The sequence below is a fragment of the Diadema antillarum genome, unplaced genomic scaffold (assembly GCF_040938485.1).
Source record: "Diadema antillarum isolate AM-2024a unplaced genomic scaffold, OU_Dant_1.0 seq00000081_RagTag, whole genome shotgun sequence".
Lineage (NCBI taxonomy): Eukaryota > Metazoa > Echinodermata > Echinoidea > Diadematoida > Diadematidae > Diadema > Diadema antillarum.
In genome coordinates, this window is record NW_027271174.1 from 2,238,203 (window position 1) to 2,261,503 (window position 23,301).

Sequence of the window (23,301 nt, forward strand, 5' to 3'; positions counted from 1 at the left end):
TGCACAATGGACACGATGGAATGCTGATTTGTTATCGAGTTCTACATTGAGTAGTTCAAAACGATGCTCTGACCGTTGTTTTGCAAATACGTCGCTTCCTTAGTTAGGGCTCGGACGTATAAATTTATTGTATAGCTTTACCTTTTGGTACAGCTACCTATTTTTTTTTTTTCTTTTTTTTTTTTTTTTTACGTCGGAACACCCTTGTTTACGAAAACAACTTGTGAATGCAATCTGAAAGGCCCTCGCAAAACCGTTTTGATAGTGGGTACCGGGTATTAATATGTGTTTCAAACATGGCATGATGATAAATGCAGCCAGTGCCAATTTACACCATAATGAAACTGACTTCAATGAATCAAAATACGATGAACAGAATAAAAGGAGCTTCATCTGAAGAGGATGCATCTTATAAACCCATTGAGGATGGTTTCATTTTGCTACAACACACATTTCCCATAGACAACTGCCCGAGTATACTCGGGACTCGTCCTCAACGGGTTACGGGGATGGCATAGTTTTGATTGAGAAGAAAATTCAGATTTTAACTTTTGAGAGGTAATTAGGAACCATTCTGGACTCCCGAATTTACCTACACAAGGATTACTGAATCCAGCACAACAGTAGGGTCTCAATAATTGCATGGAGCTACATGTAGTCTATTCTTTGTTTTTCTCTCGAGCTAGTCATTGCTTGTACAGGCACATGTATAGTGATTAGTGTGTCGCTCTGTGTGTGTGTGTGACATGCTGGTTACATACATGTACACGAGTGTATGGTTTAAATTATGTGTCTACTTGTGCCAGTGATAAAGCACCTCACAGTTTCTTCAAAATTCATACTGTTCAATTTAGGCTTTTGGCAGAAAACTATGGAAGTAGATCAGGATAACATGGAAAATTTCTATCCATTTATCAGGAATGTCTACAGTATCTGATTAACCAGGAAAGCTAACAAGTGTCAGAAATTGTATTTCATTTTTTAAGTCGATTTTAGTAAGCAAAGTAACCAATATTAAATCAGAGAGTAGTGCATTTGTGCGTGTTGTGTAGGTTACAGTAAGAAATTCACTACTAGTACCACAACGACTTCCTAGTCCTGTGTAAGTCTAACTGTACCGCCGACCCAGACGCGTTCATGTCGAGGTCGCAGGGCAACCCTATCCCTTTTGATGTACATTGCATCTCCTGATATGGTGCAGCACTAGCGGGACCAGAGACAAAAACATAGGGTTTTGTACAAAAATTAGTACTTTAGTCGATATTTTAGATATTAAGATACAATATTAATATTTACAAAGGAACTGATCTCCAATAAACTCTGACATAAAGAGTGCAGCAAAATATTTCATTTGAGCTTATACTAACTGCGCACTATGTATCGTCGTACAGCTTACATGCAGATCACTTCAACAAACTGCATGCATGTTGTAAGGGCTCTATTACTGGTTACCGCGCCCTGCGGTTACTGTGAGTCCAGCTCCTAATTCAAGGTTTCACAAAAGTTCAAAGGAAATGTTCTGAATACGGCAAGAGTACGACATTGAAAAGCATATTTATCGACCGGTAATCTTGCACGAGGTAAACACTGAAGACCACTCAGTCACTTCATCAGACTTCTTTAAAAAAGAAATGATATCTTACAAATGATAATTTTGATTGGGTCTATCATGAACACTACTATGTAAGTGGCATGTTTGTTTTTGCAACCCCCCAGACAGAGCCATCATGCTGTTGGAAAAAAAAAAAAGCATGTTGGAGGCAGTGACGACTGGCCAGCAATGGATTGGATGGATGCATTGATATCTAAAATTTTGAATACAACAAAGAAATTCAGGTCTAAATATTATCATAAGATATCATAAGACTATGATAAATGTAAGTATAGTAGAGGTGTGAATTTTCTTCAAATTGTCTCCCTCTACAAATGAAATTTGTAAGATCGTAACTGCTGATCTGTCAGGAAAGCAGTAGGCCTAGATGAAAGGTTCCAGTCCTGAGGATCCTTTTTGTGACATATTTGTTAAATTAAAGATCAGCAGCTGTGATCTTAATACCATTTCATTTCTCGAGGGAGACAAAATGAAGAAAATTAAAACCTCAACCTCCACCCTTCTGCTAATAGACCCCAGAGTAGGGGCACCAGTTTGCTGCAGGGGTCCAGTTTGTGGCACCCCTAGGAATATGTAACCATGATCTTCAAAAGTAGACGGGGTTTTTTTTTTCTAAATTCTTTTATTTGAAGAGCAACTGAAGAGCTTTCTTTTGATACCAGAATCATATTATAACTCGGATGATGGCCTTCATAATTCTAATCTAAACCATCTGTGGCACGCTGTTTTTAAAAAAAGTATGACTTTCTTAAAGGGGCATAGTCCCGGTAGTGTAGAGGGCGCTGTTGATGATACTACCGATCACCGTTAGCATTGATACGAAGATTACCGAAGTTGAGCTGTCATCAAGAGTAAGGTGTGTAGGTGTTGCTAAGTAACGTTGCCTTCGTTGTCTTCTCTGCGCATCGCGCAGTCTGTAGTAATGCCAGGGTGCGTGCATATGTGCTTGTTATTATGACATCACAAAAGAAGTTTGCTAAACCTGTCACTACCCTCAGCCGAATCATGAGCCGAACTGTGATCGGACCACTGACTACAGTAGATCGGACTTCTTCGGACTTGGGGAAGTGGGCCAAAGCGTAAGCGCTAAAGAGGAGTCGATAGCGTAGGTCTCTATAGGAAACTTGCGCCGTGCGCCCGCGTACGCATTTGACTAAAACACCGGGACCATGCACCTTTAACAAAATGTTAAGATTTTGTTCGGTTGCTAGGCAACCACCATCATCCCTTGTTTGTATCTTTATACAAAGTCTTACTATGAATAGAGGCCTGGCAAGGATTCCTCGTGTAACTGTGTTAAATATTCTAAAATTAATTTCCTTTGTCAGTTTTGACCAAAATGTCGGGGATAGGTCCGGTTTGCAGCACCCCTATGGGATTTACACACATAGCGCTATTTTACATGTCAAAATGGGTGGAAATTGATGAAATACATGCGATCTTGAAAAACTATGATATCGTGAAGGATCGAGATACCTGTAATGAATCCAAATAAAGTGTTCTAACAAGCTGAAAACTAGTTGGACCATCAAAAAATATTTGGTTTTTGCAAAATTTTAATGTTTGAAGAAATCAGGGGACATTTTTGTGTGGGGTGCTGCAAACTGGACCCCCTGCCGCAAACCGGGTCCTCTTGGTGGTTGCAAATTTTCTGCATAAAATTGATTGACTAGGGTAATTGTCCACCATACAAAATTGTGATGTAGTGTCAAGACTGGGTCCGCTACTCTAAATAGATTTATTCTTTTGCTTTCATTAGTTTAGAAATTACTTCATGTGGAAATATAGAACTAATTTAGACTTCTAGACTAAAATCTAGATCATGATGTCAGAGGTGCCTGATGTTAGTTCTAGTTTTAGCCAAGAGTAACGACACCGTTTCTTTTGACTTTGACTTTGTTGTGTCCTGACTCCTAGAGTAAAATATCCCGTTTGCGGCAGTTTAAGCATTGTTAAGGGTTTTTCCAACTTGTAAACAAATCAGGCAAATTATTTTCAACCATTTCATATATCATAGACAAGATTATTCATTAACGCAATTGTTTTCATAAAAGAAATTTACCATTGACCAACGCAGTTTTCATGATTTACCAGGGTAAAACCCGGCACAATTTTCGCCGATAAGGGCGATATGCGACGTAGTATTTCTGCTTGCGGCACGATGTACAATCTCTATGCAATACGCGCATGCTCCGTGATCTTTAGCTGAACGCCTTCACATGTCTCGCGAACATTGCGTAAGCGCCAATTCCTATTGCGAAAGCACATGAAAATAGCGGGCACACATGCATTGGCCGCAAACAAGATTGCAATTCTGGCGGTGTTGTTGATGTCTTTCTCGTGTTTTTCTGAATTTTTTCGACGGTAACATCCACTTTCCGAACAAAAATGGCGACCCACATCGGCTCGCGAAAGTTCTATTTTAAGTGAGGATATGTTTTCAAAATCCATGAGCATCGGGAAAACGACAAAAAATCAAGTTTCTTGGACCATTATTTCTTAATTGTTATGTTAAGAAGTACCGAAAATTCTATTTTGGATGCGATATGTTGTCATTTAGGTGAGAAAATTTCACTTTCGTCAGAGATCGTGCCCATTTTGTCAGTTGATTTTTGTTGATTGCTAGTGTGTTAGTATATGTGTAGTGTGCATGTAACAGTGCAATGCAGTGTTTAGCGGTATATTACCGTGTATGTTGTACCTGCCGCGAACGGCTGCACGGCCTCTTAAGGTACTGACGCAGTTACTCTAACTTTGTTAGTCCTATTGTAAATGTGATATGTGAGGAACAACCCTATTCCATTGCTAATGTAATAATATTAATTATTATTGGCGAATTACCTACCAAATTGCACGCAAACACAGTCTGGAGATATGTGTTTCAAGTGCAAAATATGAGACAATTCTTGCTTTACATGATTTCTTCATAACGATGGTGAAGAACGAGGGAAGTGAAGGTCGAACACAGTGCATCGCTACCATCGGACAGCTGTGACATTGTGAACGGCCACCGGCCCGTACGTTCGGGACTGTCGCTCCGCAACGTCACTGTATCTCTGCTGCATTTATGTGCATATTCGTACATACGGTAATTTTTTGCGAAACAAGATGGCAGCGCCCATGTCCACACACGCTGTACGTTTTTTGCACGGTAGTATTACACTACCCAAGAGGCCTGATTACTTACTCCTAACACTAAAATTACATATAACTACCATCTCACCTCGATCGAACTTCTTCCCTTCTGGATCGATGTCTTTCACGTCAAAAATGTCTTCAAATAACACTCCTGCCATTGTGCCTTGTCACTCAGATTTCGTCTTTCGAGCGATCATTGCATGTGCGTTACATCTATATTGTGCGAGTGACAGTAGATGGCGCCATTTAGTAAAGAGTTACTGTATAACTATTTAGAATTATAAAGAAATTTTGAGTAAAATAAAAAGATTGTTGGGATGGTGGAAGCAAAGGGATTTGACCCTCTTTGGGAAAATTCAACTGGTTAAAGTATTTGCTATATCTAAATTATCATACGTTTCTTCAATAATGTCAGTACCTCGATGGGTTTTCAGAGAGGTGGAAACGATTTGTTTTAATTTTATTTGGAATGGTCGTGACAAAATAAAGAGAAATTTATTGTGTACTGAATTATGATAATGGGGGAATGAAAATGATGAATTTTAGGTATATGGTGTATGCCCAGCGCGTAATGTGGATTAAGAGACTTTTTAGAAGTGATAAGAATTTGAAGTGGAAACAGTTTTTTGAATATGTATTTAAGAAAGAGGGAGGGAGATAAATTTTTCATTGTAATTATGATCCCCGTTAATATTAAAGCGCCGAATTTGTATTTAGAATTTTTAGATATTTGGAATTATTTGAAAGGAAAGAATGTTATTGTTAAAGAAAGGCATAATGAAAATCAAATAATTTTCAATAATATTTTTATTCCAGGTAGGAATTTCTCCTTTAATGAAAAATGATATTTAACGCTAATGTTTTTCAAGTTAAACACGTTATTGACGCTGGTGGAAAAATTAGATCAGGGGCGCATTTTATCAGAAAGGGTTTAAATGTAGACGATTTGATTTTTCTTTATGAATTGTATAATAAATTTCCAGCAGAATGGAAGGTGGCGAGAATAGGTAATGCGAGGGATCATATTTTGAATGATAACCCTGCTGATGTTTTTGAAATTAGTCTTAACATTAATAAAAAAAAGTGTACCCCTTATTGTCAGTGACTTCAAAAATTATTTACAATATTTTTATTGGTACAATTGAAGATTCTTTCCTTTCCAAACACCCAGAAGTATTAGCTTTAAACATGGATAGATCTGCGACTGCAGTTTGTTTCTCTATTCCTAGAATTTCAACACTAGACTTGAAGTTGTCCCACACGAATGATTTATTTTTGAAAAATAAGATACTGAAAATATCAGATCTGTTCAGTTACAACGTCGGCATATTTATGTACAAATTTTCTGCCAACGAGTTACCGGGTGTTTTTACTAGCATGTTCAGAAAAAACTATTTGTTTCATAATTATCCTACCCGCCAAAGTGACGCATTTCACCTTCCACGTACTCGAACAATTTTCGCTAAAAAAAACGATAATGTATACGGGCCCTAGATACTGGAATGACCTCTCCCCCGAAATAACAAGCTGCTCGTCCTTATATTCCTTTAAACGTAAATTAAAAGAGTTTTTATTGAGTGCATATTTTGCAGACACTGAACAGTCGTAATGTCTTATGTAATACTGTGGTATGTTATTGTCCAATCAAACATTTTGTCAACACGTTGCAGATTCCATTTAGGGTCTTGCCATCGGGCTCTCTGAATTCATCATTAGCAATTACATTCTACTTCGTTTCCCTCTCTTCCTCTTTCCCTCTACCCCTCTCTAACCTTCTATGCAGAGCTTGACGGCAGGCACCAAATGGCTTAATAGTTGTACATGTTACTTTTTGTGTCTTACTGATCATATCCTGGTGAAAGTTTTAATGCAACAATAGTTTATAGTATATATACCAAAGTAGGCTGTATAATAATGATGGCTCGGTCACAGTAAGTTCATATTAATGTATAGTTTGTTTGTTTTTCTTCTTCTTCTTTTTCTTCTTCTTTTTTATTACATAAAATTTGGCAACCTTACATCATCATTCTGGTCATATCTTCTATCCGTTCTCCGTTTCTTTTTCACAAACACTGATTACTCGGGGCTTACATTACTGTGTTATCACCATGTATATTGTTTGTTTTCTGCACATTGTTCACAAGGTAAAAGAACTTGTCTGGTTTCTGTTGTAATGTTCATAAATGAGAAGTATGAAAATAAATGAATTGAATTGAATTGAAGTTGAGAGATTTCCAGTATAAGCTCCTGCACAATGTTATTTTTTGTAATGATAAACTTTATCAGTTTGGAATAACACATTCAAATCTGTGCTCCTTTTGTAGGGAAGAGGTTGAAAGATATCATCATATATTTATGACTGTCCTTTAGTTTATCGAATATGGAACGAGGTAGGAAATAAACTAAAATTTCCTCAGTTTATCAATATGAATTGGCTGGATGTTTTACTTGGATTCAGGGAAAATATCAAACTCAATGCCTTGTTGAATCATGTGTTAATTTTGATTTTAAGCATATGATTTATACTAATCGTAAAATTGGAAGAGTTCCAACCTGTGAAGAAAAATGTAGGGCAATCGCCACCTCAAAATAGTCTGAATATGAAAAAGCAACATTAAAGGATAAATTGACATTACACTACGCGAAATGGGAAAATTATACTTTATGAAATACCGGGTTTAACTATTGCATTTTGTTAAGATATATCTTTAGTATTTACCTCACTTAATTTATTTAGAATGAATTGAATATCCTGTGTTTTCAACTTTGCCCGCTCCACTTGTTTATTTTCTCTGATTCTCATATCGTTAAAACTTAATTAAATATTATCTGGTTATGAATCTCCACTTGCATATAAGATCCAGAGAGATATCAGTCATTATGACGTTCATAATTGGTGAATAGAATATATTTTAAAGATTTTGTAAGTCCATCACCTCTCACGTTTTTTTTTTATTTGTTTTAGATAAAATCTTTATTCAGACTGGTGACTGAATTATGTCAAATGTGTACAATTTATGTATGTTTTATCTATATTCTACACACAACCTTTTGTTGTCCGTTAAATAGTGTATTATAGTTATATTTTGTGTCATTACAATGTAACAATTTCATTTGATTGGTCTGAATAAAGGCTATAAAAAGCGTCACAAAAAAAATATAAATCTTTATTCAGACTGGTGACTGAATCATGTCAAATGTGTACAATTTATATATGTTTTATCTATATTTTGCACACAACCTTTTGTTGTCCGTTAAACAGTGTATTATAGTTATATTCTGTGTCATTACAATGTAACAATTCATTTGATTGGTCTGAATAAAGGCTATAAAAAGCGTCAAAAAAAATAAATGCCGAAGAGATTTTTCTCCTCTCCACCACTTCTTCTATTCTTCTTCTTGTTAGTACTCAGCCTCCTTCAATAAGCTGAAGATTCGTGCAGATTGTGTTATTATGATACAATTTATCCACCGCTTACTGGGGAAGCGCTCTTTGAATATGCCGTATTTTATTGTTTTTCAAGAGTTAACACTGCTGGTGATGGAGTACCCACATTAAGGGTAAAAATAAAAATGAAATCAAATAAATCAAATAAAGAATGAATAAAATTAATGTACAAAACTTACATGATCAAATGTGCGCATCATCTACTATAATTATCAAGTTTTAAAGAAGGTCTAGTATCATTTTATTTCGATTTGTGCACTACGAGAACACACATGACTTTATACTTTAATTTTTTTCCTAAACTGTTCTAGCAAGCAAATTCGGGGGTGGCCCAATTCACCCCGTTAAGATTTTTTTTTTCTTTAATCAATAATAACACAAAATAATATGAGACTTGTAGGAATATGAAGTAACAATCCGTCAATCCATCAGGTGGCAGTAGTCTTTGGGTCCGAAACATAAGTGCCCCATTCTGAATATCAGAAAAGTTATAGGAGAAAAGTCATCAAATCACATTTTTTTTTCTCCCACTTCACCCACTTTCCCCTAAACTAATCGATACTACTCCGTCTTCCTAGTCAAGCACACTGCTTAGATGACAGTGCCCTCCATTATTAGAGTTTGATTGCATAACGAATTAAGTCCATTTTTGTCAAAGTTTGAGATTATTATTTGATATTAAAGCTGCTAAGAAGCAACGGGAATTATAAGAAATAAGTTGTTGGAAAATTGCAGTCATAACTTCAAGATTACTCCTTGTTATGTCACAAGCGAGGAATCAGTGCAACGGTTCCATTTTGTATTTTTATGATGGCCTTATATCAAACAATATAATACTCCTTATTATTGTTGCAATCACACCATGGCGCTCATCTCGTTTTGCCGTCAAAATATTCTCTAGGTGATTCTCGATTATGTTAGTCGAGCTTTAGATCTGCCGCGACGCAACTATCGACGACACCTTCTCGCCGGTTGGAGGACTTAAGGATTTAAGGACTTTAACTTGACTTTGACCCATTCATAAGTTTATGCATTGAGTAATTTTCAAGGTATGGAGAAAAAGTACAATTTCTGTATTGAAAAGTACATTGTTACCATTTTCATCTGGCCTTTGACCCTAAAATTCACAGGATTATCACTGTCAGGCAGAACATGCATGAATATGTAGTAAGTTTCAAGATAACTTGAGCCACTTCGTGGCGGAGGCATAAAAAAATGCTATAAAACTGATTGTTTATTTTGATAGGAAGCTAGTGACAAATTGGCGAAATTCAATTAATCAATTGAAGACCTGAAACAGAACGACCCAAGTCCAATATTTGGCCAAATTCAGTTTGACATGGGAAATTGTAGCTTATGCATGGACTTATCTTGTGTATAAATGATAAATCCTAATTACCCCCCGGAAGTGCCTGAAATGAATGAGTTAAATCTTATATTAATGTAAGAATCAAGGACTTGGGTCATTCTTACATTCATATTATAGCGCCTTCTGTCATCCTTCTTTCATCTCTATAGCAAAATATCATGCATATGAATCAAAGAACAACCCAAGTCCATATGATTCAAAGAACGACCCAAGTCCATCACACAAAATGGTCTCTCCACAATTAATGGAAATGTTAATTGTCATAATGATATATGTTCTACTTTGTATATACAATGGTGCCTTCCCATCATAGTTGAATAAAATATTATTGGACAAATAAAAAAGATATGAAGTTTTTTTTACGTTTACTCGAAATGGTCTTCCATGGACTTGGGTCGTTCTTATATTCAGATGCTCAATTATTGTTCAAGTTGGCTTCTATGCATATGTGTGAGCAAAAGATGAATAATGTGATGGGTGATGATTAATATTGTGCTGATTCATTAGAAGTGACACTCTGCTCTCACGCTCCCTTTGACAATAAGTTCGTAGACCATTCTGTTTATTTATCAGTCTTACTTCTGCATTAATAATGATAAAGAATAAGAAGTGTGATAATGTGTCATTATCTTCCAGGATAGCCTCTCCACTGCTCTAGAGTACCCCAGCGTTGCCAAGCAGCCGTTTTACCTGGATCGAGTGCCGTCGTTGGTAAAAACATTTTGTCCAAGGAGGTAAACACTTGGCAATTCTCAAACTGGAGAGAAGGTTGGCTCCGTACCGATACGACGTCTCGAATCATTCACTTTATGCAACAGCGCCCCCGTGTGGTAGGTAGTGTGATGTTTTGATAGTAGGTCCTTAAAAGAAACCAAAAACCCATTGAGAAATGTGGATTGAGTGAAAGCAGCAAGATTATAGTACAACACATCAGTGAAAGATTGAGGAAAATCGAACAATTGATGCGAAAGTTATGTATTTTGAACGTTTTGGTGTCGGAACTGGAGGGAGACAAAAGGAGACTACTATAGAGTTTATGACATCATTGTGTGGACAACAAGAAAAAAGGAAAATACAAAGAAAATTTAGCATGCTTGCACAACAATCTTGCGTAATGAAAGGATATTTGACCAACCGCTTTCAGAAAGCAGGGGGAATTACTGCTTAGTACCCTTAAAAGCATAATTTACCATTTGCAGAGGAAACAAAATCCGAGCATTTAAGTGCTGTAAAATAGTTCTAGCATGCGAGGTAGGGATAGATTAAAACAACTGACTATAAAAGTTTGAATCAGCAAAATCAATGTTAAGTATTGTTAGATAATGATACAAAATGTGAACAATACTCTCTAAAAAAAAAATCGAGTGAAAATTTTCACTCTAAAAAGAGTGAATACAAAAAAGAGTGAATTTCGAGTGAAATTGGAGTGAATTTTGAGTGAAAATGCTCATTTTCACTCATTTTGGAGTGACGTCAGGGATCACTCCAAAATCTTCGAGTGATCCCTGACGTCACTCCAAAATGAGTGAAAATGAGCATTTTCACTCAAAATTCACTCCAATTTCACTCGAAATTCACTCTTTTTTGTATTCACTCTTTTTAGAGTGAAAATTTTCACTCGATTTTTTTTTAGAGAGTAGTTATAATATAAAATGTTTCACGACTAGACCGTCTACAGTTACGGTTTATCAACAGAAATACTGATAGGTTATTATCTCCTTATATTTTAGGCTATTGTACAAATTTTATATGGTAGGTATGGTAGGATGTTCTGAGGTACAACTGACAGACCTACACACTTGACATGCATGAAATGTGATATCTTGAACATTTTTTAAATCATGCTCCCAAAGGTAAATAGGACATTTTTTATGTTAGTATCAAGTTGATGGAATATGTAATGTTCATGAAAAATGAATGTTTGTGGAATTCTCTTTTTATTTTCTTTATATTGCTGTCCACACATGACATCATAGACTCTAGTAGTCTCCTTATCCAGTGATTACAACGCCCAAACTTTAAAAATGAATAGCTTTTGCATCGATTGTCCGATTTTCCTCAAACTTTCACCGATGTGTTCTACCAATGTTGCTGCTTTCACTCAATCCATATTGTTCTTTGGATTTAGGTTTCCTTTACGCTACAGTCACACACGATCGGATTTTGAACCGGGTCCATAAGGAATTAAAACCGTATCAACCCTGTTCGAGCCGTAGAGACCCGCATTGACCTGCATCGTAACCCGTGTCAATTCCCGATGGATTCGGGAGCTACGATACGATATCAAAAAAAAAATTTGGTCATGTTCAAAATTTTCTCACGGATTTCAATTCCTTATTGGTATCCGAACTGACCCGGTTCGAACCGCATTGACTCGCATCGACCCGCTGCAATCCGCAGCGTAAAACCGTATGGACCTTTGCCGTGTACCGCATTGCCTTCATGTAACGGATGATGACAAGGTTTACATCCGGGTCGGTACGGGTCGAAGCGGATTGACACGGGTCGATATCTATGTCGAAAAGGGTTCATTAACATAAGGATTTAAAGATGATTTTTTTTTCGGTTCGATACGGGTCAATACGGGTCTCTACGGCTTGAACTGGGTCGTTACGATTTTAATTCCTCATGGACCCGGTTCGAAATCCGGCCGTGTGTGACTGTAGCATAAACTACCCTCCATTCCGGGACTAATCCGGCTCATCTTCACCCGGATCTATTCCGTTTTGTTGTGTGACTGTAGCATTAAAGTGACAGTGACTGAAATGCAAATGATGAAGGGAGAAGACGAAGCAGAGCAGGTTGGAGGAGGGCAGAAAACAATCGAAAACATTGACACAGCACCAGCATAGGCCTAATCACTCTTGAGGATGAAGGGCGTGGGAGAGAATGATGCGAGACTGACCAAAGTCTGTCGACTCAAGTTGATGATAATAGAAACAAACTGGTAGTTTGTTTCTTCATTTCTTTAGTCGTGAAGCCAATACGTGAAATCTCAACTTGTTATTATATATGATATATATATATATATATATATATATGATATATATGATATATATATATATATATATATATATATGTGTGTGTGTGTGTGTGTGTGTGTGTGTGTGCGTGTGTGTATGTGCGTATGTGTGTTCCATTTGATGTCAATACAGACTTCAAGATGTGACAAATACAGTGAGTGTGGCAGTTCTCCAGACAGTGATACGTGGAAATGATGATCACTTTAATACAAGGAAATATTGGATCATACGCTTTTACCTATTACAGAAACAACGAAATTATAATTTTTCCTGAACTAATTTCCCAATTGGGCACTCATACGTTCTATATCAAAGATGTCATATAAAGTCTCAAAAAAGACAGAAAGAAAAAACCTCATTTAGTCATGCATGTCGAATATGCATGGCCTTTTATAGCTCAAAAGGAAAACGCTACACCTGTAAGATGATTGACATGGAAACCGTCCAAACGGTAATATGTCAACTACGTGGCTGTAGAGTAAACGGTCACTCGATGTCCATCGTGAGTAAATTTAGATGGCTCTGCTGGCAGTAATATAATATACTCAGTCTGTCATTCATTTGCTGGTCCTTGTTTTCGTCGCTAGTCATCAGTGTCAATGACAAACTGGAGTTTGCTTCATTTTTTTACTTTGCTCGAAAATGTCCTACTAATTCGGATATTGAGGAGGATTAATATAGCACAGTGTAAATAAGGCATCGCAATAAACCAGTATGAACTGGAGACAATTATCGACCTTCTTGCATCGAAGAGAGAGAGAGAAAAAAAGTTATTTGCTCTGAAATGTGACCTTTTCGAAAACGAAGATTATTCAGACAGACTGTCCCCAGACTTCGTCAATGCTAATGACAAAGATGAGGATGATCATGTATTCGAGACCCTTATCTAAGGCTCTCATTATTCATTATGTACATAATGACGTGTAAGTATCCCACCGAAGTATCATATTTTGCTCTTCCATAATGACATCGTTGGAACAAATAATGGAAGGAGAGTAATGCAGACACAAAAAAACAAACTTAATAACAAAATATGATTACGAAAAATCGAAGAGGCTGATTTTGATGAGTGTTTCCAAAGAAAGAACGAAGAGCAAAACAGAATGAAGTACGGAAGCTCGACAAACACCGCACAAGCGTGATGCAGAAAGCTAATTACCTGATGTTTGACGTAAGCCATGGCTAGAATGGATCCAGTATTTCGGGTCACAGAAACGACTGATCCATCATTTATATTGTTCATAATAACATTGAATACTGACTTGTCACTTTAACTCAATCTAAACACCAAGGACACGTGAGGGCGAATTAATAACTGGTCGAAGATTCAGAAGTATTTCATTGGATGGCTAAAGCAGAATGATGTGCCCCCATGATTGGTCCGACTTGATTGGACAATCATTGTGTGACGGGTGATTACAATGAATATCAATAAATGGTGTTTTGAGTCATCCATCCTCTCTGCGAGCATTCCTCGTATAACTGCAGTCCTCGAATCCAGTGATAAGACATGTAAGAGGACATCTTTCTATTTCGCCCAGCCTCTCATTTTCCCTTCAACCTTTAACGCCGCAAACGTCCCTGAAGTAATCGCGACATCGCTTTGGGTTAGGTGATCGTTTCTTGGACACTTTTTTAGATTACAAACCTTTCGTGGTACTAGGCTTTTAACGTCAATGTTCACTTGCTTTTCTGTAACAAAGGATGATTTATGGATTGTGTACAACGTTACAATTCGTGGCTGTTTTATGGTCCTCCCCAGCGTGCTAAAGAGCTGGATTCGTCTACAGATGTGTCTCAAACTTTATTGAGGTTGATACTAAAAACTTTCATCGGCTGGGGATGATGAATAATTAAATGACTGAGCTTCAACCAACCTTGAATTGTAGAGGGCAAGCTTTCGTCCTCTCCTGAGGACTTTCTCAAGCCTTATGCAGTGGAGTGTTGTCTTGCTGCCGTTGCCTGTCTTTATTAATCACTGGACCATAGATTGGTGAAAGGGTATATCCCGAGTCTCTGTTGAGAGCTGGATTGACCCTTCTGATCCAAAGTGCTTCCTTTATTTTTCTTTTCAACCAGTTGCTTTCAAAGTCAATGATACGCGCCTCATCCCATTCAATGTTGTGTCCTGTGTTGTAAGAGTGCTCAGCTATCGCCGAGTGTGATGGATTGTTTAGTCTCAGTGCCCTTTTGTGTTCCTTGAGTCTCTCGTTCAAGGTTCTGCTGGTTTCCCCAATGTAACAATCATGGCAATCAGCACAGGTGATCTTATATACAATGCCTGACCTTATTTGCCTTGGGACTTTGTCTTTAGCATGGACTAGTCTACTTCTCAGGGTATTAGAGCTCTTGAATGCAATGTCAACGTCCTTGTTGTGGAATGCTCTTTTCAGACGGGAGGATATGGTGTTTACGAAGGGGAGGACTACCCTAATGCTAGCCTCCTTTCTTTCCTTTGTGGGTGACTTAGTTCTTGTTTTGTCCTTGGCTTTTTGTCTCATCCAAGCTGGGTATCCACATGCTGCAAGGGCCTTGTCAATATGGTGGAATTCACTCCGTAGTGCATCATTGTCAGAGGTTACATTTCGAGCTCTCAAATACAAAGATCTAGCAACTCCCTCCTTTGTGTTGAGTGGATGATCCGAGTCGAAGTTCAAATAGGAGTCAGTGTGGGTTGGTTTCCTGTACACAGTGATAGAAACTGAAAGGTCGTGGTTGACAGAGACCTTTGTGTCTAGGAAATTCAATGACCTTTGAACTTCTTGCTCAACAGTGAATTCAATATGTTGGTCTATACTATTGATGTACTTAGTGAATTCGTCAATATGGTCTCTGTCAATGATAACAAAAGTGTCATCCACGTATCTCCACCAGATTCTAGGGGGGTGGGGGGCATTCGAAAAGATCTCTTCTTCCAGATGTTCTAGATACAAGTTACAAACGACCGGTGAGATAGGTGATCCCATAGGTGTTCCATGAGTTTGTTGATATAACTTGCCATTGGCAAATGCCAATGGCAAGTTATATCAACAAACTCATGGAACACCTATGGGATCACCTATCTCACCGGTCGTTTGTAACTTGTATCTAGAACATCTGGAAGAAGAGATCTTTTCGAATGCCCCCCACCCCCCTAGAATCTGGTGGAGATACGTGGATGACACTTTTGTTATCATTGACAGAGACCATATTGACGAATTCACTAAGTACATCAATAGTATAGACCAACATATTGAATTCACTGTTGAGCAAGAAGTTCAAAGGTCATTGAATTTCCTAGACACAAAGGTCTCTGTCAACCACGACCTTTCAGTTTCTATCACTGTGTACAGGAAACCAACCCACACTGACTCCTATTTGAACTTCGACTCGGATCATCCACTCAACACAAAGGAGGGAGTTGCTAGATCTTTGTATTTGAGAGCTCGAAATGTAACCTCTGACAATGATGCACTACGGAGTGAATTCCACCATATTGACAAGGCCCTTGCAGCATGTGGATACCCAGCTTGGATGAGACAAAAAAGCCAAGGACAAAACAAGAACTAAGTCACCCACAAAGGAAAGAAAGGAGGCTAGCATTAGGGTAGTCCTCCCCTTCGTAAACACCATATTCTCCCGTCTGAAAAGAGCATTCCACAACAAGGACGTTGACATTGCATTCAAGAGCTCTAATACCCTGAGAAGTAGACTAGTCCATGCTAAAGACAAAGTCCCAAGGCAAATAAGGTCAGGCATTGTATATAAGATCACCTGTGCTGATTGCCATGATTGTTACATTGGGGAAACCAGCAGAACCTTGAACGAGAGACTCAAGGAACACAAAAGGGCACTGAGACTAAACAATCCATCACACTCGGCGATAGCTGAGCACTCTTACAACACAGGACACAACATTGAATGGGATGAGGCGCGTATCATTGACTTTGAAAGCAACTGGTTGAAAAGAAAAATAAAGGAAGCACTTTGGATCAGAAGGGTCAATCCAGCTCTCAACAGAGACTCGGGATATACCCTTTCACCAATCTATGGTCCAGTGATTAATAAAGACAGGCAACGGCAGCAAGACAACACTCCACTGCATAAGGCTTGAGAAAGTCCTCAGGAGAGGACGAAAGCTTGCCCTCTACAATTCAAGGTTGGTTGAAGCTCAGTCATTTAATTATTTATTGAGGTTATTGGAAAGTGAGATCAGATAATTCCTATGAGATCGAGAACAATACATTAGGAAGAATTAGAGTAGAAAAAAAGTGAGTGTTGGCCCGTTGTCTTCATCACTGCGTGGGTAACGGGATTCTACGCCTTTTTGAAAACGGACACAATATATATATATTTTTTAAAATCAAACTATTAAAATTCTGATCATAATCAGACTTCGAAGACTTGGGAGAATCAGGCCTCAAACTGCTATACATACTTCGAGGAAACGTTTCGCGATATAGATATCGCATTGTAAAATTATTCTGTGAGAGTGCGTGCGTTCTACTTGAAATGGTCAAAATAGACCTACATCATCGTGGATCATAAGACAGCAATCAACACGCTTAATTATGATTTTCCAGTCGCATTCATTTTGTAAAGTCGCGATTAAACGGCATGTTATATTCAAGCGTTCAGATTCGGAGACAACACAATCGATTTGAGGGGGATTGAGTATTGCCCCTTGGCCCATCCGAACCTCCCAAACACATATATTCACACTTTGAAAAAAAAAATGAAGTTACTAAGCGAGACCTCTTGTGCATTTCATTTCAGGCACCGAGTGGAGAGGCTGTACCGGATTATCGGAGGGGTGACCTCTTCTTTGTGACGACAGCAAAGGACGTTAATTTTCGATTGTGTGGACGTTCTCGTTTTCTGTAGCGGTGTCAACTTGATGTCGTCCACTCGTCTTTTCTGTCTGGTTCCTCGTTTCAGGTCACTACCATATGGTTTCGCGCGCATTGGAAGAGTAGCATAGATTGTTATACTTGATATTATGATGTCATTGATTCTAGCATGGAGAAGACACGCGAAATCCTACACGGTCGTGTTTTAGACTCTGTGACGGAAGGGCAGCACTAACAGAACAAGGAACATTCCCATTTTTTTTTCTTCAAATGACTTTGCTGACGTTGTAATCCAGTACTGCGAGGACGACATGAGCTAATAGAGAAGCTCAGTTCCTTGGGTTGAGACTACGTTCGTAGGGATATCACATGATCATCGAGGATATATTTCCCTAATTGGTGAAAAAATAAGAAATGCTGTGTGAGCACACGTAATCGAGTATCTCATTCTGCTGACTGTAAGATAAGCGATATCACAATGACAATATCCTGCATTACCTGCAGTCCCCGTGTCCTCGGGGAAATTTCGGCAGACTCGGAGGACCAGTGCATACCGTCTGCCATCTTTTCGTTTTTGTTCGCCATCTGTGGTCTCATTACCATCTTCTCCAACGTCGTCAACCTGGTCGCTCTGCGAATCGCCAAGCAGTGTTTTAGCGAAAACACGCGCATCAGCTTCCAGTTAATCGCCGTAGTCGACTTGCTGGTCGGTCTCTTCTGCTGCACTTTCCACACGATCAGGTGCATGGTGGTACCGATTACCAAACTGAGATCGTTTTCCATTGTCGGTGTCCTCGGTTGTTCGACCATTTCCAATCAGTCGGTCATGATACTGACTTGCGTTAGTATCGATCGTTATATCGCTGTCACGAGACCGCTGCGATATCACAGCATCCTCACGAAACGTCGAATGGCGCTGCTCCTGGTTGTGGCGATGCTCATTGGAACCGTTAACTCTCTGAGCAGCCTGATTCACAAATCCGAAACTGGGGTGGACGACGTAAAATTCGCGTCTACCATAATCGCCAAACGGTCTATCCACATTCTCTACTTCATTCCAATTCTTGTTTCTGTGAGCATCACGATAGTCTGTAACATTGCTATAGTGCGCATAGCGCGCAGGCACCGCCGCGCCATCAGAGATGCGCATATTTCCGTTGCGCGGGTACCCAACGACAAAAGTCCGGACGACCAGCTGAATGCTACAATGCGCAAAAGCAGAGATATACGCACCGTGCTAGCCGTCACTGGTGTGTTCTACTTGACTTGGGGCGCGGACATATTCGCTAATATCGTCAGCGCTTCCACGGGAATCATGCTACCGTGTGCCGTCTCCGATATACTGATGGTTCTGGTGATCAGCAACAGCTTTTTGAATGTTCTGTTGTACCTTCTTATCAAACCATCGTTTAGACAAGCTGTAATGCAACTGTTTATTCGACGTTAGGGTGACAGTTTCTAGACCAGGCATGGCCCAAATCATCAAGCAGACGACTCGCAAGTCAACTTTCTTGGCGAGAGGCAATGAGGCTCAGCGAGTGATGCCGCTCGCAGAACTCTTCCGCCACAATATGAGCCAAGAAGCAAATTATAGCCAATGAACTGTTTTTGAAACCACATCTTCGGAATGAAATATAATGATCAGACTTAAAAGATGAGACCTTCTATGTTGCCTAAATCATTTGGTTTGGTGAGAGAGTCCATGATCCATCATCATGAAAAAAGTTTTGAACATGTGAAGTTCAAGAAAATGAAGTATTCGGCGGTCTCTTGTACACAACCAAAAGCGGACAATCATGCAGACCCATGCACCCTCCATATTTTCCAAAGTGTATCATTGCAGAGAAAAAGTCATATACAAAAGACGGACTACGATTGCAAAATTGTTTGACAAACATGCAAGAAAACACCAAGAGGGTTCCATCTTCCGCAATCAGAACAGGGTGACCAGTTGACAGTTACAGGATTGCCCTCTGGAAATCGGTTACAGTTCCGAATTCCGAAGGTGCATTGGTCCGAAAATGAAGTATGGTTCGTTGGTCCGAACATTATTTCACTAGCAGACCTTCGGAATAACAAACCCTATTTCATTTTCACATTAATGAACTTTCGGAATAATGTATATTTGGGAAAACGCCACGTTAATGTTTGGATGAACGAACTCTATTTCATTTTCAACTCATGATCATATTGCCCCAACCCTTGAGGTTATCCTAACCTTAACCTTACACACCAAACAAGGACTTTAGATATTGCAAACGTGACCCCAAACCTACACCCAACGGGGAATTTAATGCGGACCTAACCAACAAGGTTTTAACGCTATAGCTAAACTACTGATCTGAAGTTTAGTGCTGATTGTGTAACTTTGATGACTCTACGCAAAATCGGGTGTTTTTTTTTTATTCCAAACTTACGAGTCTGTCATTGGATTAATTAGTGTCAAAGCGGCAAGACCAGTCGTAGGTGATCAATGCATTTTCCTGCCAAGGTCTAGAATAAATGATTGAATTGCATGAGAAACATTTCCACTGATTATCACGTCCTTAACTGATTGATTCATAATAAAAGTGAATATCTTGTCACAACTTTATGAGGACAAGTACACGCATGTGCATGGATGCCCGTCTCGTGTACATGTACGCGTTCATGCTGTAGGCCTACGTGTGTATACCAGTATAAACGCCAAAAGGGAAACTATCAGAGAAGAAACATCAAAGAAAAGAAAACAAAGAAAGTTTTCTTTGACTCCATCGTAATTTACTCATCTAAAGCAGACAGTGTAGGAGAGGTTCAAAAAGGAAAATCTTGGGATCGCATCATCAACCCTTACCCCCGAACTGCTTTCGGAAAATTGACGGTGTATGGAAATGATATGGTATGGAATAACGAACCTTCGGAATATCGAACAGCACCCGGTTTCTTTACATTTTAAATTTCTTTAAACTTTAAATTTACAAATTTGCCTCAATAAGATTAACTGTGGTTATATATCTGAGTACGGGTAGGGTCAGCCTTCCCACACAATGGTTTCTTTGACAAGAAAACCCCGGATAGCAGAAACCGATTTTTAAACTTTCAATTTACAACTTTGCTTCAATAAAATTAACTGTGGTTATATATCCTAGTACGAGTAGGGTCAACCTTCATACTCCATGGTTTCTGTGACCAGAAAACCCCAGAAATCCCCGGATAGAAGAAACCGATTTTCAAACTTTCAATTTACAACTTTGCTTCAATAAAATTAACTGTGGTTATATATCCGAGTACGAGTAGGGTCAGCCTTCCCACTCCATGGTTTCTTTGACCAGAAAACCCAAGAGAGCCCCGGATAGCAGAAACCGATTTTTAAACTTTCAATTTACAAATTTGCCTCAATAGAATTAATCGTGGTTATATATCCGAGTACGAGTAGGGTCAGCCTTCCCACACAATGGTTTCTTTGACCAGAAAACCCCGGAAATCAGAAATCGATTTTTAAACTTTAAATTTACAAATTTGCCTCAATAAAATTAACTGTGGTTATATATCTGAGTACGAGTAGGGTCAACCTTTCCATTCCATGGTTTCTTTGACCAGAAAACCCAAGAAAGCCCCGGATAGCAAAAACCGATTTTTAAACTTTAAATTTACAAATTTGCCTCAATAAAATTAACTGTGGTTATATATCCGAGTACGAGTAGGGTCAGCCTTCATACTCCATTATTTCTTTGACCAGAAAGCCCCGGATATCAGAAACCGATTTTTAAACTTTCAATTTAGAAATTTGCCTCAATAGAATTGATCGTGGTTATATATCCGAGTACGAGTAGGGTCAGCCTTCCCACTCAATGGTTTCTTTGACCAGAAAACCCCAGAAAGCCCCGGATATCAGAAACCGATTTTTAAACTTTAAATTTACAAATTTGCCTCAATAAAATTAATTGTGGTTATATATCCGAGTACGAGTAGGGTCAACCTTCCCACTCCATGGTTTCTTTGACCAGAAAACCCAAGAAAGCTCCGGATATCAGAAACCGATTTTTAAACTTTAAATTTACAACTTTGCCTCAATAAAATTAGTTGTGGTTATGTTGAAAGTCCATCTAAGTCAAAAAAGAAGTACAGTGTGACATTACCATATCAAAATGGACATGCTTTGGAGGTTCACATCACACACATACACACACACACACATACACACAAACACACATACATTATTCATATATATATACATATATATGTAATATATATATATATATATATATACATATATATGTATATACACATACACAGTGCGAGAAGATAAGAGCATTCGCGGACGTAGCTATAGTGATCAATGCACTGAATAGATAATAAAGGAGCTAACACTGGTTCTGTACACGGTCGGGACCCCTACTCGCACCCCTGCCCTCTCTCTCTCTCTCTCTCTCTCTCTATATATATATATATATATATATATATATATAAATTTATACAACACCTCAGAATGATGTCGAATTGTGATTGGCCAAGAACATGTCACATGACATTCAATAGAAAATACCTATCAAACTCATTGAGAGTGACAGCCATACAATAGGCCCCTGGCATGGGCCTATAGCACGGCTCGAAGGTACTATAGCACGGCTTCGCGGGGGGCTACTAATGCATGGCCGCTTACTCATAGAGTTCTGTGGCTCACACTAGCAAAGCGCCAGCAAACTACTGTACGCGCTGGCCGGCTGCGCTGCGCTGCCGGTAAGTCTCACAGAGACCAGGGGCGGCGCGGCGGAGTACTGCAACGTTTAACGTATACGCGCAGCTACTTTACCTAGCTAGTTGCATGTATTGCAGCCTTTGTACCTACTGCTGTGTTTTTACTTTTGACTCTGATCTGCTACGTGGAACACAGTGATCCCAAAATCAAGTTGAGAAACCGTAATTTGATTATTTTTCTGTGTTTTTATACAAAATCATTTTCGGAAATAGACAAAGTCTAGACCTACTACTAGATCTACCGACATCTCAGATCGGCCTAATTAACAGTCAGGCCTAACTCGATCTAACGTACTTGTAGCGCTAGCATAGAATGTGTATAGACCCTGCGGAGTTTGTGATTCCTGTGACTGTGTGGTCGAATCATGACGAGTGTTTGAAAGCAGTACACAAGGTGGTTTACAATTCTCGGCCTAATTGTTATATTTATTTTTGGGCCTTCCTGAGTTGGCGGTCACTAATTTAGTACTGTGATTGTGGACAAGGTGTTGTATAAAACGAATAATTTATGATTTTGTTCGTGCATTTGGGCACGTAATACCGCACTCGGCGCGAGATTCGCCACTGGTCTATTCAACGCGGCGCTACGCGCCTTGTTGAATAGACCAGTGGCTTATCTCGCGCCTCGTGCGATATTCGTGCCCTATGCACTCACAACTCATAAATTATTCGTATACCATTTCTTTAAAGCACGACCAAGCAAACCTATCTAGTACGCATTATCCTCAAGGGAGTCCATAACGAAGCAAGCAGCACTGTGGTACGTTTCTACATAGACAGAAACTAGATTAGATTACAGCGTAATTGCTATGCGACCTTTGGAAGATGCGCCACGTCATACTGCCGCTTTGCAAACACTATGTAGCTCATAAATTATATTCGACCGCTTTTTGGTGTGTATTTTTTCCCGAAAGCTTTCGTCATATATCTCGTCAAGCAAGTTTTAATGAAGAAGTAATAATCGTGCAAGCACTTTGTATTCATTCAGCTGAGTTCGTCTTCAAAATATCGTCATACATCTTCCAAGGTAGCGTTGACTTTCCCTTTGTATTGCAGTCATGAAAACATATCTATCGGTAGTGAATGCGTTGGTGCAGTATACAGCGTATAATTCTTGATGTAAATATGTGAATTAGAAAACATTG

At 38.9% G+C, this 23,301-nt stretch overlaps 2 protein-coding genes across 2 annotated transcripts in view; one reads left to right on the forward strand and one right to left on the reverse strand.

Moving 5' to 3' along the window:
* The window catches only part of LOC139726199 (DNA-directed RNA polymerases I, II, and III subunit RPABC3-like), a 90,099-nt gene extending 85,162 nt beyond the window's left edge, over positions 1 to 4,937 (reverse strand). The window contains exon 1 of the mRNA XM_071637269.1: positions 4,836 to 4,937. Coding sequence (XP_071493370.1) covers positions 4,836 to 4,908 — 73 coding nt within the window. The 5' untranslated portion in view covers positions 4,909 to 4,937. The remainder of the gene's footprint in view (positions 1 to 4,835) is intronic.
* Positions 4,938 to 17,897: 12,960 nt separating this feature from the next.
* Positions 17,898 to 18,866, forward strand: LOC139726228 (probable G-protein coupled receptor 21). Its single transcript, XM_071637294.1, has one exon. It carries the CDS (start codon positions 17,898 to 17,900, stop codon positions 18,864 to 18,866), a length of 969 nt encoding a protein of 322 aa, XP_071493395.1.
* The last annotated feature ends 4,435 nt before the right edge of the window (positions 18,867 to 23,301 follow it).

Excerpts from the sequence above, each read along its gene's own strand:
- LOC139726228 (XM_071637294.1), top strand. The coding sequence starts at position 17,898 with ATGACAATATCCTGCATTACCTGCAGTCCCCGTGTCCTCGGGGAAATT.